At 31.6% G+C, this 17591-nt stretch overlaps 1 protein-coding gene across 4 annotated transcripts in view; it reads left to right on the top strand.

Annotated features, from left to right (window-relative positions):
* REV3L (REV3 like, DNA directed polymerase zeta catalytic subunit) overlaps positions 1-17591 on the top strand; it is a 143582-nt gene that overhangs the window by 57882 nt on the left and 68109 nt on the right. For 3 of the 4 annotated variants that reach the window (XM_032484707.1, XM_032484709.1, XM_032484710.1), the window contains 6 exons: positions 3402-3496; positions 4066-4170; positions 5417-5501; positions 5585-5736; positions 10557-10676; positions 13390-13627. In XM_032484707.1, coding sequence (XP_032340598.1) covers positions 3402-3496; positions 4066-4170; positions 5417-5501; positions 5585-5736; positions 10557-10676; positions 13390-13627 — 795 coding nt within the window. The remainder of the gene's footprint in view (positions 1-3401; positions 3497-4065; positions 4171-5416; positions 5502-5584; positions 5737-10556; positions 10677-13389; positions 13628-17591) is intronic. The other variant, XM_032484708.1, reaches the window with a different exon arrangement.

The following is a 17591-nucleotide window of genomic DNA, read 5'->3' as shown; positions in this document are numbered from 1 at the left end:
TAATAAATTGAAGATAAACTGTCACAAAAATATTTGTTTAGAGGTTAATTTATATAGTTCAAGATTCTAATATGTTCACAGAATTTCCATATTACAGAATTGCTTGGGCTTTTTTTTTTTAATCTTTTTATTTATTTATTTATGTTGGTGGGGAAGTAATTAGGTTTATTTACTTACTCATTTGTTTTATTGGAGGTACTGGGGATTGAACCTAGGACCCTGTGCGTGCTAGGCATGCGCTCTGCCACTGAGCTATACCTTCCCTCCCTACTTGGGCTTTTTTAAAAGACCTAAAATTAAGAAAGAATCTCATTAAATAATTGAAATACATTGTTTTATAACTGGACTATTACACCAGAATGAGACTTTGAAGACTTCAAAGTAATATGGACAGTGACTTACCTTACCTCTGAATTTCGATCAACAAGTATCAGGACTTTTTTTTTTTTTTTTTTTTTAATGGAGGTACTGGAGATTGAACCCACGACCTCCTGCATGCTAAGCATACTCTCTACCACTGGGCTATACCCCCATCCCGGACTTTGTGATAAAAGTCATTCACGTATATATACACGTGTACTTCTTGGTTCCTTCTCAGATATGGCATAATTATTTTTATAACTATGTTGAAATGGTATCAAATTTAGAGAGAACATTATTTACCACATCAAATTCAAGCTCTAATCAGTCCAGCGCAGTGACCAACAAGCTACTTGCTGTCTCATTTTTTATGCCTCTAATACAGTTCCTCTGTCTCTCTAAAATTGGAGCAAGGCACCTTAATCCAAGTGTTTTACCTACTCACTAGATCCCTTGGTTTTCAGAGTTCTACATTTTGTAACTTGTTTTTTGCACGATCAACTCAAGTTAAAGTTTATTTGTATTTGAAGTCTTTTTGAACAAACATCTTTCTGATTAGGTCATATGACTATAGTAAAACTACACTGCTTAGGAGTTTGGGGAAACTGTATTATAATGAAAAGTTTAAATTTTAAATGTTTTTAAGGAGCCTATTTTATTACCTTTAAGAACTGACAAATTATAGGCAAAGATATGAAAAGGCAAACTAGTGAAATTAGACAAGGTATTCAGAATTGAATTTACAATAAATGTAGGGTAGCTATGTATTTTTGTCCCATATTTTTAGGATGCTTATATTGTAGTAAACACGAAAATCTATAATTTCATCAAATCCAAATATCATGTCAAATATTTTTCTCAAATCAGTACTTTTAAATTTTGTTAGTCTCATTTTTACCCCCAGTGCTAGAACCTTCTTTTTTTTTTTAACAAAAAAAAATGTTTTATAATTCTTCAGAAATGGTATTACAAGGACCATAACAAATAGAGAGCAACAATCTCTTAATGAGATGAGACTGCTGAGTTAGCAGCTCTGCTAACCTTATTTGCCAGCTCATTGGAAATTACCACGTCTCACGGACCTTCAGGGTCATTTGCCAGAGTGTTGAATTCACCAAAGTCGAGTCTGCTACAGTAATCTCAACCCTGACTGTCCATCAGAATAATCTGAAGAGATTTTTTAATTTATAGCTGTCTGAGCTCCACTCTTAATGATTGTAAATTGTAGATCTGTTGTGTTAAGCTGTGAACAGAGATGTTTAGAGAGGCAGTTGTCTAATTACCATTGTTATTGCTTATCTACCTTTTGTGACTAAAATGAATGGTGTACATGTATTTGCTGACTCTAGTTTTTTAGTCATGTTTTTTCTATCTACTGAAAACAGATGTTTAATTCTGAAAACTACTTCCTTTCCCTAGGAACACCTCCTGTTCTGAATGTCTGAAGTACTTTTTGTAATAAGGTCAAGAAATAGTTGTGAATTTCTACTATGAGGTTGCATTTTTTTAATGTTACTGTTTCCATCCTTTGCCACAAATGTGCCACTCCTAGAAAGTCCATCCCTGAAATTTCTAATATAATTCTTTCAAAATTGTGAAACTTTTTAGTATAAAGGAGAAAACTGTTGACCAAAAACTGTTCTATCTGGTGCTTTTATTCATGGCAAAACTGATTTTGTTAAATTAAATGAGTAAAGAAAACAAACTACATTGAGAGTTATTTTTTCTGAAAGTTAAAAGGATGAATATATTGTGGTAGGTTGACTAATATGTCTCTTCTCTATCAATGTTAAAAAGATATAGTGTGTGTTTTGTGTCAGTTTATTTGAATTGTAAAACTTCTGTGGTTAAATTAATTTCTAATATTTCATCAAAATTTCCTTACATATAGACAATGGAAAATGAAGTTTTGTTAATATGTTTCTCTTAAAATATTTTAAAATGTTTCTAATGAAAATGTTAATGAACTATATACAAGATCTTGTGGTAGCTCACAGCAAAAAGGAATGTGACAATGAATGTAAGTATGTTCGTGTATAACTGAAAAATTGTGCTCTATGCTGGAAATTGACACAACATTGTAAACTGACATAACTCAATTAAAAAAATGGGCAAAAGAAAAAGAGGTTTTGTTGATATGTTTCTCTTAAAATATTTTAGAATGTTTCTAATGAAAATGTTAATGAACTTTCCCATCACCTGCTTTCTAGTAAAAGTTCTCTGCTTTTCATTTGGTGTCCATATTGGTAGGAGATCTAAATTTTGGAATAAGTAAACTGGGATCCACACTAGTCACATGTTCATTCTGCCAAGCAGATACGTGATATCTTCCTAATCTTTCTGTGGCTCTGATGAAAAACAAAGATGCTTTTGAGTCAAAGAGCATTAGTGGAGAATAGCTCTCTATAGTTCTCATAAAAAGTAATGACCTAATGATGTCATCTCTTTTCCTACCTATGACTGCACTGTTGAACTCATGCGGTTTCTCAATTCTGTAGTTACGGAGAATTTTAAAGTATTTCCCCACTAAGCAGTAGTTGAGGTCAGGGAGAACAGTATCATTTGCCCACTTTTCAGTATGTTCGTCTCTCCCCTCACTTCTTGACTTATAGTCCCTCCTTATTTTTTAAAAACCATCTATGATTGCTGAGATAGATAACTCTGGGCAAATGATTGCATATGTGTATGGTTTTTGATGTGTCCCCTCTGTTGTCCCTCTGTTATCTTATCCCCTTCTGCCCTGGATGTGACCCACATGCTAAAACATTGTACGTCACTTATATATAAAATTTAATGAACCAAAATGTGTAAAATATACTCCAAAATGATCTCAGTAGAGTTGTCAGTATAATAGGTTTTGTATTTTTCTCTTCTTGCTTTTTTTTTTTTTGTATATACCACAGATATCAATTATGTCATGAATAATTGTGAGTTAATATAATATCTCTGACTTCTCTGGTTACTACCTAAACATGAAAAATTGTGTAAGAAAAACTTTCAGAAAATTTCTCTCACATGGTTACCATGTCTTTTTAATACAGCTCTTTAATACTGGAAGGTGTTGAACCACAGAGTACATGTGAATTAGAAGTAGATGCTGTAGCTGCTGATATCTTAAATCGTTTGGACATTGAAGGTATATACTCAGTTATTCTTAATATGAGCTTTTATTTTTAAAAATCAGTGACCAGGGTAGAGTGAAAAAAGTAGGGAAGAAAACATTACTACAGAAGTAAGATTATTTAAAGGAGGATATTAAATGTTATGAAGATTTTTTTTGTACCTCTCATGAGATAGTTATTATTTTTTCATTTATGAGTTTTCATTCATATGAGTTTGTTTGCACAGACCTAAACCTAAAGTAAGTGTGACACCAAATAAATTAGCCATTTTAAAAGAACTTAATATGCTCTGCCTTTTAATTTTTTTATTTTCAAGTTATATACTAGGTAGGGGACTTTTAGGTCTGTTGGCTATCATCAGATGTTTGAATATTACTCACTTGCTGGGTTTTGGGGAACTAGTGGGAAAACTAAAAAAGGAGTAAAATAGTAAATGTAGGTTGGGATAGTTTGTCTATTTTATTACACAAAGTAGGTAATTATTTTTCTTAAAGGGCAGCATTTTTTTTAAGTACGGATTTTGTTTTAAGCAAGTATTTTTCACTTTAACCCTTACAGTATTAAAGTATTGTTGTGATTACAGCTCAAATTGGTGGAAACCCTGGTCTACAGGCCATATGGGAAGATGAAAAGCAACGGCGAAGAAACAGAAATGAAACTTCTCAAATTAGCCAACCTGAATCACAAGGTATAAACCTAGTAATACCCTGATGATTTTTTTAACTAGATATTTTTAATGGAAAAGTTTAAACCATTTAGTTTTTACCTTGATACTAGATTTTACTTTTCAACTTACCTTTAAATTTTCTATATTTTTCCTGTTGTCGTTGCTCTGAGCCATAGTTCTTTCTTTAAAAGTATTTCCTGTTTTATTTTATTATTATTATTATTTTTAATGGAGGTACTGGGGATTGAACCCAGGACCTCATGCATGCTAAGCACATGCTCTGCCACTGAACTATTACCTTCCCTCACCCTGAACCATAATTCTTTGCTTCCGAAGTGTCACTCATTGTCTCTTTCCTCAACAATTGACATCTTCATCGTCCTTGGTTTTCACTGTACTGTGTCCTCTTGCCCTACCTTTTTGCTCCTTTTTCATTCTTTGGTACATTCTAACCCTTTTGTATTTCCAGATGAGCTATAGAATACTTACAGAAGAGAATGAATCCCGACTTAGAAACACTTTGTTCATTAAGCTTTGAAAATGTAACCCATGAAATTCTGTTCCCAAATTATTTTCTGGATATGTCATATAAACTCTCATTTTGATTACCTTTTACAGCTCTGAAGAAAATACTCATTTCATTTTTTACTAAACCCCAATACATTGAAAAAGAATGTGAGGGGGCTTAAATAATTCCATGGATACAAGAAAAAAATTTAAATAAAGGTAAAAGAATAAAAGACATAATTCAAAAGGCAAACGTATTTGAAGTACAACAGTAAGCCTATATTGAAGACCAGTTAAATTTTTTATTATAATCTCTTGGACACTAAAAATGCTTTGATGAGGGGAGGAGGTATATATAGCTCAGTGACAGAGTGTGTGTGCTGAGTTAGTATGCACCAGGTCCTGATTCAGTCCCCAGTACCCCCATTAAAAAAAAAAATGCTTTGATAGATTTTGAATGCCTTTTAAAATAGAAATATTGAATTTTATAAGGGAAAATTTCTAGGTTCAGTGTGTATCTGTTTTAAATTTGTTATAATTATATAACTTAATCTCCAACTTACTTTAAGTGCTTAATTTTATAGCTTCAGTAACAACCATTTCTCTTTTGTTTGATTTATAATAGGATTACTTTCAGGTGGTGTTATGTGTCAAGGGAGGGATAGGAAATTGCTACCATTTTAATAGCTACTCTAGGAAAAAGGAAAATATTTCATTCATTTGCTATCTACATTTTTTAATGCACTTTTAAAATTCAAAGATCGCAGGTTTATGCCAACAACAGAAAGTGAAAAAAAATTTCAGAAGAGACTTCAGGAAATTCTCAAACAGAACGATTTCTCTGTGTAAGTTGTTATTTATTATGGATCTCAGAACTAATTTTATTCTTTGTTATTTAGTTTGTTATAAAGGATATGTTTTAATTAAGCAGAACATTATCAGGATCTGTGGACTACAGCGATGGATCCCAGGAGTTCTCTGCTGAGTTAACATTGCACTCTGAGGTTCTGTCTCCTGAAATTCTTCAGTGTACACCGGCTAATATGGTGGAAGTCCACAAAGACACAGAGTTGAGCAAAGGTGAGGTTTTCTTTCAAGTATACAGAAAATGCCATACATAACAGACATTATGTATACGTAGCACTGAGATATTAGTATTTTGTTGAGTTAGCGAAATTTTTTTTCCTTGAGAAATAAACACCATTAATACAGCAAATACCTCTCTCCCATTCCTTTATCTTTTCTTCATCTCTAGAGGTAAGCGCTGTACTGAAGTTGGTGCAAACTGTTACCATATATGATTTTATATTTTCTTATATATGTATATTCACAATATATACTATTATTTTAGGGTTTAAATTGTACATAAATCATGTCCTACTTGGCATAGATTAAGCAACTTGCTTTTTTCATTCAACATTATATTTTTTAATAATTTAATTGAAGTATAATTTAAATAACATAAAATTTACTCTTTTTAAGTGTTTAAGTCAATGATATGTAGTAAGTTTACAGAATTGTACAGACATCTCCATGATTCAATTTTAGAACATTCCGTTCACCACAGAGGATTCCTTATGTCTATTTGCAGTCACACCTGTTCTCATCGCCAACCCCAACTAATTTCCTTTCTTATCTCTCATGATTTGCCTTTTCTGGATATATCATATAAATGAAATCATACAATATGTGATCTTTGGTGCCTTGCTTCTTTCACTGAGCTGTTTTCAGGTTCATCCATATTATAGTATCTTTATCAGTATTTCATTCCATTTTATTGCATAACAGTATTGCATTGTTTGGATATATTTCATTGATTTCATCAGTTGATGGATATTTGAGTTGTTTTCACTTTGGGGCATTTAAGAATAATACTGCTGTTAACATTTCTGTATAAATCTTTGTATGGGTATGTATTTTCATTTCTCTTGAGTGGATGCCAAAGAGGAGAATTGCTGGGTCATTTGGTAAATTTGTGTTTAATATTTTAATAAACTGCCAAACTGTTTCCTAGTTGACTGTACTATTTTACCTTCCCACCAGCAGTATGTGAGGGTTCCAGTGATCCCACATTCTCTCTCACACTTGTTATCTGCCTTTTTTAAATAGCCATCCTAGTATGTGGGAAATGGCACCTCATTATGGTTTTAATTATCATTTCCCTCATTAGTAATGATGTTACGTATCTTTTATGTCAGCGGTATAACTTTGAGATTATCTTTGTTCGTACATTTCTAGGTCATTCATTTTAGCCACTGATTAGCATTCTCTTGTAAGACCAGATAAGTTTATCTGATTCTCTTCAACTTTTAGAGGGTTTTTCACTTTTGTTAGCTGTGTTCTATCACCTTGTGACCATATGCAAGAGTTTCTCTACAGAAAATATATAAAAGTATAATTTGCTAAGTCTTAGGGTGTATGTATTATACTCTACCTAGATATCATGTGTTCTTACAGGGTTTCTGTAATGGAATTAGCTTATACATGATTGGCAAATGAGAAAGTAATGAAAATTTTACTCAGAAGTCACATTGTTTCACATACTATTTTTCTAGGCAGGGAGAGCCAGAATAGCAGGCGTAGGATTACAGCCTTCAGCAGGAAAAGAAAAGCCCTGTTTTCACTGCTGCATTGGCAGCAGGGCTCTTTTGACTGTATTAAACAACAACAGCTAGAAATGAACACCCGCACAGTCCATCCAGGACTTCTTCCCTAAGAGTTGCATCCCAGCATTGTGCCCTCTCTGACTCGTGACAGATTGCACTATCTCCTGAGTACCTTAATGGCAGCCTTCTGGCTCAGAGCTCTACTTCCATATTTGCTTTATTTTAGCATCTGCGAGCCACATCCTGATCAAAATGTACCCAGCATTTACATACTATTATTTTCTCTGCATTTTTAACATTGACTGTGACAGCTACCAACCACACTGAGCTGCGTGCCTGACTTAACAGTTATCTTCTCCGGTCCCAATTATTGGTTTTGCTTGTGTACTAGTTACAAAGTTGCATAAATTTCACTTTAGCTTTTTATTTTCCTTATAAGTTCAGTTATTTTTAATGCTCAATTTTTTACATTTTGAGGTGTGTTAGTAATAAAACCATCACATTTTGGTAGTAATACTAGTATTACAGAATTGCTCTATAAAATGATTATACCTAAGTTTATATGCCCACAATATATTAGAGCTTATACTTCCCTACATCTTCAACAATATTTGATAGTGTCAGATATAAAAAATTTTTGCCTTCTTATTCTTTGAAATGATATCTCCTTAGTTTAATCTGCATTTCCTGATTACTAATAAGTTTGAGCATTTGGGTTTCTTTATCTGAGAATGGCTTATTCTTGTTCTTGGCCCATTTTCTATTGGGTCACTAATTTTTTTCCTACTAATTTATAAGAATTTCTAATATTTTCTAGATATCAAGCCTTTGTCAGTTATATTTTTTGTAAAGATATTTTCTCCTTATCTAGACTTACACTTTAAAGTCTTCACAAAATCTTTTTAGCTTTTTTACCCCCTTTTTCTTCCTTTTTTAAAAAAAGATGTCTTGTGTATCTTCAGTTTTAATGTTATATTTAACAATTTTTTCCCTTTATTGTTAGGTGTTTGTAAGTATTGATAATATATTAAGGGTAAATCTTCTCTTATTTAGCTTCAAAATTGTCTTATCTCCTCTTGATCTTTTTAAAAAGCTCTCCCATGTTAATTTTAAGATGAGATTGTTTTGTTTCTGGGAAGAGCCCTGTTGAGATTTTATTGGAAATTTATTGAATTTATAGACCAATTTAGAAACATCCAAGATCTTTCTGCATACCAAATTATCTCATTTCTGAACATGATATATTTCTAAGTTTATTTGGTCTTCTTTCATGTCTTTCAATTAAGTTCTGTCATTTTTTTTGTAATATCATTTTATATCTTTTGTTAGATATACTCCAGGTGCCTTATAATTGTTACAACTGTAAGTTTATCTTTCAAAAATTACATCTTTTAATTAATTGCTGGTGTTTAGGGACTTCACTGACCTTTCTATACCATTCTTAAATCCAGCAACTTTTGTTTGTTCATTTGTATTTTCCGTTGGATTTTCTGTGTATAGAGTCATCATTGGCAAATAATAATTTTATTACTTCTCATCTTCATCCTTTTTTTTTTAATGTTTTAATGCACTGCTTAAAAATTCTAGGGTAGTGTTAAGTAGAAATGATAAAAGCATTTTTCCTGGCTTTAAAGGGAATGCTTTTATATTTCATCATTAAGTATGAAATCTACTACAGGATATTGGTAGATAAAGTTTAATCAGTTTAATATCTCTTCTTTTTGTATTTATTTGCTAAGAAGTTTGGGTTTTTTTAAATCATGAATGGGTATTAAGTTTTACCAAATGTTCTTTTCTGAATTGAATGTATCTAATGTTAAACTTCCTTGACAACCCTTCTTTGTCATATGCAATGTATTTTTTTTTTAAGCATTGCTATATCCACTTTGCTAATATTTTGTTTAAAATTTTAACTTTCCTTTTAAGTAACTGAAGAAGATCCATACTTTGACCCCATTAAATGAGTTGTGGAGTTTTCCTTCTTTTTCAACTCTTTTTTCAAAAATTTTCATTAGATTGATATAATCTATTTCTTGGTGATTTGATAGATCTCGTCTGTAAAACCATCCAGACTTACATAGTTTTTTTTTGTGGGTTGATTTTATATAGGGGAGTGAGAGATAAAGGGGGTGGATTTTATACTACTAATTCAACTTCCAGAATTGTTATAGGCCTACTCACGCTTTCTATTTCTGTTTGAATCAGAGTTTATATCCTGTTTTTCCTAAGAAACAATCCATTTTATCTGATTTTTCCATATTTTTGGCATGAAGTTGTCCATAGTATTACTTTAACAGGCCTCTTTTACTTTTGGCATTTCCCTTTATATTTCTAGCATAATTTATTTATGCCTTCTCTGTACTTTGTTTTTATCGTTCTTGCCAATCTTGCCTATTTTGTTGCTAGTTTTAGAGAACCAGCTTTTGCTTTCACTGATTCTCTGAATTTCTTTTGTTTTGTGATGAGCTATTTTTATAGTTTTTTGGTTTATTCTATGGTTTTGATTAAACACTCTTTATTATCTCAGCTATGTCCTAAGATATGTTAAAAAATATTTCTTCCTGAAGCTTCTAACTCTCCTTTAAAAGCTGTTGAAAGCACTTAGTTTTAAGTCTAAATATTAGAAGCAGAAAAATAGAACTGTTTCCAATTAGCTCTCTTGTAACTGCTTGCAGTATTTTACTGTGTGGTCTTTTTTCCCTACTATGTGCTTTTCATTTTCTCCCTCTCCCTTAGATTAGATTATAATATAAGATTCATTTTATCTTTTGTTCTTGAAACTATTCAGTCCCTCTTACATTAGACCTTCTATAAAAGTCACATGTTGAAAGACATTTTTAAATAATGAGTTTAAAGATTTTGAGAAATTAAAATTAATATAAAAGTAATTTATTTGTAATTTTTAAAGCATTTTATTTGTATTCTTTAAAGAATAAAGAATTTTATTATTCAAATAAAACAGTTTTTCTTTTCCTTTTATAAATGTTAACATGCAGTGATTCTTATCTGAGTAATAGAACTGTCTGTACAAACTGTGTAGGACTGAGAGGCTAAAGAGATTGTAAATCTTCAGTGATTCATAGTTGCAGGGCTTTTTTCTAATTACTCCGTGTAACTGGTTAGGTATTCCTGTGTCTTTTATTAAGTTTTATTATGTTTTTATTTAATATATATCACCATATTTCAGAATTTTAAACAGGTTTACATTGTAATATTCCTAATTTACACAAATTATAAACAATATCAGATTTAGGCCATCTTCTTTAATGCTTTTGTATTCTTTGTCCCCTTAAGGTCATACTAGACACAAAGTGGAGGAAGCTCTTATTAATGAAGAAGCAATTTTGAACCTCATGGAAAATAGTCAGACTTTTCAGCCTTTGACCCAAAGACTGAGTGAGTCACCAGTCTTCTGTAAGTAACAATTCTATCATAAATTCTAAGTATTTTAAATCATCAAAAGTGCGCATGTCAAGGGTATTTTTTCTTTGATTTGAAGAGGTTAATGTTGCGTGTTCAGTAAATTCATACTCAATGTAAAAATGAAATCTGTATTAAGTAGTAGCTTGTTTTTTGTTTGTTTATTTCTACACAGTTTTCTCTAAAAAACCGTTGTGGAAGAAAATAATTCTCTTTTTTTTAACTTCACTTTAGTTGGAAGAGAACTATATTGCTTTAAGGGGAAAATGTGCTTATTTTGAGTTAAAATTCTCCTAAGTTAAGTACGTTAATAAAATACCATAATTGATTCTTCCTTGGTAAGTATCAGAAATTTCCTTGGACAATTCTGACAATTCTTTTAAAGCCATTAATTTTTGGCTAGTGTAGAACATGACAGTTATTTCTGAGTATCTTTGCATCTTCCTAAATTCATTTTCATTAGCATCATGAGCCATTTGCTAGATTTCATGTCAATAATTTAGTCTAAATTACTGACATCTTTTTCAGAAATTTATTTAAATTTTTGTTGCAAGAAGTGAACTATCATTGAACTTCATGTATCTTGTTTTGCTTGGTATAGTGATTTTATATTTCTTTCCTCTCTCACTTTCTATTTTCCATTCTTGTATCAAATGAGGTATAGCATCAAATGTGATTCTATTTCTTTACAATGTCCTCTCTTTGTTATCTACATTTTCAACTGAGTGGAATATGAATTGAATGACTAGATACAACGCCAAAATTACTGTACATAGTCATATTTCAAGAGCATTTTGTACAGAGGTGGGAAACTTTTTTTCTTTTTTAAATGAATGACATATGTGGAAAGAAATGATCCAAAGACCACATTTAAAAATTAACTTGAAGTTTATAACCTAAAATGTTTTATTTCTCTATCTGAATAAATAAATATGTATATACCTAAATTATATTCTAGTTGTTAAAAGAAAGATTAAAAAAGAGAAACATACAAAAAGAAATTGAAAAAGAGGGAGAGACATAACCTTATTTCATTACATTAGACAAATGTAATGTATCATTAGCAGATATAATTCTACCTTGCCTAAGGTTGCAGAAATGCAATTTCAATGTTAATCAGAGATCTGAGAGTCAAATATCTATAATTCATTTGCTGATATTAACCTTTATTAAAAATATGAGGCAGGAAAAATAAAACAAACTGCAATTATAGGTTTAAGAAATGGATTTTTGCCAAAATGAGTCTTGTAAACAAATATTTTCAATTTTGCCATACATTTGGTAGCATGATTGAAGCAGTTTCTTTAATGTCAACAAAGAAAACCTGAAACTTGACATTTTAGTAAATGGGGAATGTATTATCTCACTTTACTGAGAAAAAGGTTGTGTACTAGATTAGAACAAACCTCCATCTTTATGATCTATTAAATAATAGCTTTTACTGAGATATAATTCACATACCATAAAATTCACCTTCTAATGTGTACAGTCCAGTGATTTTTTAAGCATTTCATGTAGTTATGTATTTATTTCCACTCTCTAATTCCAGGACATTTTTATCACCCTAAAGAGAAACCCCACACCCATTTGTAGTCACTTCCCATTTTTCCCTCCTCTCACACTTTGGCAGCCTCTACTCTGTTTACTCTTTTGCTGGGTTTACCTGTTTTAGGCATTTCGAATACATAAAATTATATAACCTTGTTTCTGTATTCTTTCACTTAGCATAGTGTTTTCAGGGCTCATTCATGTTGAGACATAAATCAATACTTCATTCCTTTTTTACTACTGAATAATATAGTATCATATGGATATATACCATATTTCATTTATCCATTCTTCAGTTGATGGACATTTGGTTTGTTTTTTGGCTATTGTGAATAATGTTGCTATGATTATTCATGTATAGGTTTTTGTGTGGACATGTTTTCACCTCTCTTGGGTGTATACCTAGGACTGGAATTGCTGGTTCATATGGTAACTCTATGTTTAACGTTTTGAGGAACTGTCAGCTTTTTTTCCCAAAGCAGCTGCACCATTGTACAATCTGACCAGCAATTATGAGGGCTACAATTTCTTCACAGCCTTATCAACACTTGTTATTATCTGTCTTTGATTTTAGCAACCCTAGTGCATATGAAATGGTATGTCATTGTGGTCTTTGAGGTTTTTAAGTAATGTTATTAACTACTTTTAAAGCTCCCTTGTGTTTTGCAACTACAGGTTTTGTTTAACTATCCTGTGAGCTAATAAAGCTTAAGTGAGGAATAAGGTGATTACATGTATCATTTTTAATTTGTATTAATTCATATAATGAATTCATAATTATATATTTTGTATTTATTTTTTACACTTGTGATCATATTTGGTTTAGTGCTCCTCAAGCTTACTTGTGTAGTAAGAACTTGAGCAGCTTGTTAACATGCAAATCCCTGGGCCCTACCTCAGAAATTCTAATTCAGTAGATGTGGGATGGTACCTGGGCATTTTCTTTTTAGTAAGAACACAAAATCATTCTAACGCAGTGGTTCAAGGATCACACTTTGATGGAAGAGCTACATCAACACATAAGTCTTTACACCAGCTGTATTCTTGCAGTGTGTGCCAACATCTGTTATTTTTGTTGTTTTATATATGATTGATCTGAATTGCTGAATTGTTCAGAAATTGAAAGTTATTTGTTCGTGGTTCTTCACTTGTTTTATAGTGGACAGTAGTCCTGATGAGACTGTGGTACATCTTCTTGCTGGTTTGGAAAATGACGGATATCAGGGGGAAAGAAATAGGATGCCACCACCATGTCGTTCCTTTGGAAACAATAAAAATCCTCAAAATAGTGATGATGAAGAAAATGAACCACAGATTGAAAAAGAAGAGATGGAGCTTAGTTTGGTGATGTCTCAGAGATGGGACAGCAATATTGAAGAACATTGTGCCAAAAAGAGGTAACTTTTTAATTAGTTCAGTTACTTTAATAACTTCCTTTTGTCATCAGTTTAATCAGAAATTATTTCTTACTATTATTCATAATAAAAAATATCTTATAAGCTAAATTGACTTCTTTTAAATCTCTTTTAAATAGTGCTTTGCTTCTTGTGGCATAAATTTCATATTCCAAGCAGATTAAATTTTGGTACATTTAAAAAGATTAAACTTAACTTCATTTTTTTTTTCCAGTATCATTGAGATATAATTGACATACATCACTATATGAATTTTAGATGTATAGCATAAAGGTTTGATTTACATATATTGTGAAATGATTACCACAGTGAGTTTAGCCAACATCCATTATTTTATATAGATACAATACAAAGAAATGGGGAAAATTTTTTTGCGTATGATGAGAACTCTTAATTTTCATGTATATCATATAGCAGTGGTGACTATCGTCACCATGTTGTACATTATATCCCTAGTACTTATTTATCTTGTAACTGGAGGTTGTTTGTACTTTTGACCACCTTCCTACAGTTCCCACTCTCCCCACAAACCTAACTTAGAAATCATCTATTTACATATATAGTATTAATTTGTGGGTTATAAATGGGGCAAAAATAGAAGTGCCTCCTTATTGCAGAACTTGAGGGAGAAGAATGCCCTTTTAAGAGTTAAACTGTTATGGGTCAGAGCAACAAATACAGAGTCAGTTTCAAGACAGGGAATAGCTTCTAGGTCTGATTAGATTGAAGGAATTAAATATTAATGAATGTCAGAAGTAGACACTGATATTCTGTTCATTTCTCGAGGTAAATAAATAAGATGGCAGTGTGCTTTTCTAAATCAGTTGCTTGTGAATTTAATTGGTTTGAGTCTGCCCCTGAGCTGTATGTACTGTGTATAGAAGTATTAAACCTCTGAGCTTAAAACACTGAGCGTGCCTCTCCTTTAAACTTCTGTAGGCAATACTGAAATTTCTAAAGTCTGTTTTTTGAAAGGTGAATGAGGTTAATCTACATGTTATATTTACATACATATATATTACATATATACTAAATATATAGTGTATATATATAGTGTTTTTCTAGTTTTTCAGCATTACCTAATATAAAAAATAAAATTTCTGATTCCTTCTCCTCTTATCTGGGTACATATCAGAACCCTCTCTTCTATATTCTCATGGTATGCTCCTATAAAGAATTGCATTTTTTTATTCTGAATAGAAAATTCCAAACCTGCAAAATACTACTTCATACTTCCTTCCTAATTTCACATACTCAGTTCCCTTTGCTGTCACAGTGATAAATTGTTCAAAGACTCAGCTCCTTGACCTTTGAAGAACCTAATTTTACCTAGGCCAGACAGAATCAGTGTTCGATTTCCTGATAGATTTGACCTCCAACAGTGTCATAAAAATGCCATTTGCTGATATTTCCTAATCTGTTGGAAAAAAAAATGAGGTGAAAGACATAAAAATTTTTTGTGTAGCTATTCTATAAATTTTTTGTCAACTCTTTTTGTATGAACTTTATAAATATTTAAATGAAATATCCTGTTGGGAAATGCTTCAACCACATCAACCTCTTTTGGAGTATAAGCAATCCTAAACGTTAATAGTGCTATAAAAGGCTTTGTTCTTGTTTCTCTGTTCATTATTTCTGTAATGACACCACTTTCCCTTTAACTTCTTATAACTTCAATGTCACATTTAACTTGCCGTCTTTTACACCCCTATCTGTTGTTAAACCTTTCTAGTTTAGGCCTTCATTATCGTTTATCTGGAATTCTGTGATTCACTTTTTAACTAATCTCCTTTCTTCCAGTTATGCTCCCATATAATAGGGCTGATAATTATTAAATAAACACTTTGTAGGCACTTAAAAAGGGAAGCAGAGACTATCAAGACCCTGCATGAGTTCATATCATGCTCTGCTGTCTTAATATCCTTTTTAAATATAGTTACTTAAGGAAATATAATAATCATATTGAATCTTTGTTTCAGCCCGACATTTAACAAAGTTTTACATAAAACATCCTTGTGAATATGGAGGAGATGTGGTAGTAATGACTGATGAGATGGGTTTACAGAGAACTTACATGATTTTGCATTCAAAAACAACTTAAATGCTTGTTTTGTGCCATATTTCATACTTGATTGAATTGAAAGTGTCACAAACATTGAATACTGGTAATTCACTAGATGACAGAATCTAGATTCAAAATATCTTGAAACTAAATAGGTGACGCCTAAGAAAGTATAAAGTCTCAGGTTTAGGATTAATCAGTCAGCTTCACAATTATAGACTAGACAGACCTATGATGTATTCTGGACTTAACAATTTCTGTGGGATACCCATGGATTTTACTTTATAAAGAGTGCAATAAATCTGTAGTATGGTTGCCAAAATAGTAAATTTAATTATTGGCTACCAGCTGTATCTGGGGTAGCATTTATTAGATTTTGTTAATAAAATAATTATAGTATTTATTTGATGTATTTAAGTCTTGCTGTAATATGTTGTATTGCTTCTTTTATATTTTAGGAAAATTTGTCAACTGTTTGATATTTCTACTTGATTGATCATATAGCATTTTACTTTTTCTTATTTCCAGTTGTGTTTTTTTTCTTCATTTTTCTTTCATTGTTTTATTTTGGTATTGTCCCTTTGATTTTACCTTCAACCTACTATTAGCATTTCTTCTACAGTTTCTTAGATTATACCTGGGTTAGCTATTTATACTTTCATGCCCATAATAAATAGATAAACATTCAGATATATAAAATTCTTATAAGGTCACTGTCTCCTTGTTCCCAGTAAGGCCAGCTTATTTAAAATAAAAGAACTGGTTTATCCCATTATTAATTAATGCTTGTGGGTTCATTGATTGGACCAATTCTGTGAAAACCATGCCCAGATTAATTTTGGGAAAACCTGAATATTTCACAAATGCACATTAGAAATAATAGAAGTATAGTGTCTGAAAATGAAGACATTTAATTCTTCTTGTTTATTGGATGTTGTATTCTGAGTACCATATTTTAAGAATACAGAAAAAGGAAAGGAAAGGGAGAGAAGAGGAAAAAAACTAGAAGAATTTGTGAACACTGTCACTTTTAAAGAACAGTAGAAAGAACAGATAATGTTTGGTCTAATTAGAAAAATTATGGAACAAATGATAAATGCCTTCAAGTATTTTAAAGGTTATCATGTGGAAAATGGAATAGATTTGGTACATATGGCTACACAGGACAAAAGCAGGCATGAAAATTTTTGTGTAACATAGGAAGAAAATTACTAACAATTAGAGCCATTAACAACGGAAGATTACCCTTTGAGACAGCAAGCCTCTTATACTAAGGATGTAAAAGAGATTGTGTGGGGTTTCTTAAGAAACTAAAAAATTTTTGTGTTGGGTAGAAGGCTGGACTAGATGACCTCTAATAACTCTTTTATGTCTTAAGAGAGTGATTTAAGGACAAATTGTGATTTGGGAATGGCTTAATGGAGAAACTGTTTCTTGTATAATAAAGAGATATTTTCAAATTTTTAAGACAAGAGAAATAAAAATTAGGTATGGATAGAAAGTAAGCTTGCGCATCCCATAGAAGGGAAAGTATCAAGCTAGGATCTAGTGAAAAATTTAAATCTCTGTGAATTGAAATTTAAAGAGTATCCATTTGGACTTCACAATCCGTCTGAATTCCTCAGTGACCCTGCTTTATAGCCACTGCTGGGATTGACTCAACACCTTTGCTGCTTCCTAGCCTGTGTCTTATTCCCTTTTATTTTCTCTTTCAGCTCTGACCTAATACCCGCTTGCCTATCTCTTTGTTTTTTCCAATTCATAATGTAGTGATTGTGTATTTATGACACTTCTTAAAATATACCAGGACGCCACCTTTTAAGAAATTACCAGGTTCTCACCCAGGCTGTTATATGTGTATATCTAATGATAAGATGAAGGGGA

This window comes from Camelus ferus, chromosome 8 (genome assembly GCF_009834535.1).
Source record: "Camelus ferus isolate YT-003-E chromosome 8, BCGSAC_Cfer_1.0, whole genome shotgun sequence".
Classification (NCBI taxonomy): Eukaryota; Metazoa; Chordata; class Mammalia; order Artiodactyla; family Camelidae; genus Camelus; species Camelus ferus.
This window is presented reverse-complemented; position numbering and strand designations above follow the sequence as displayed.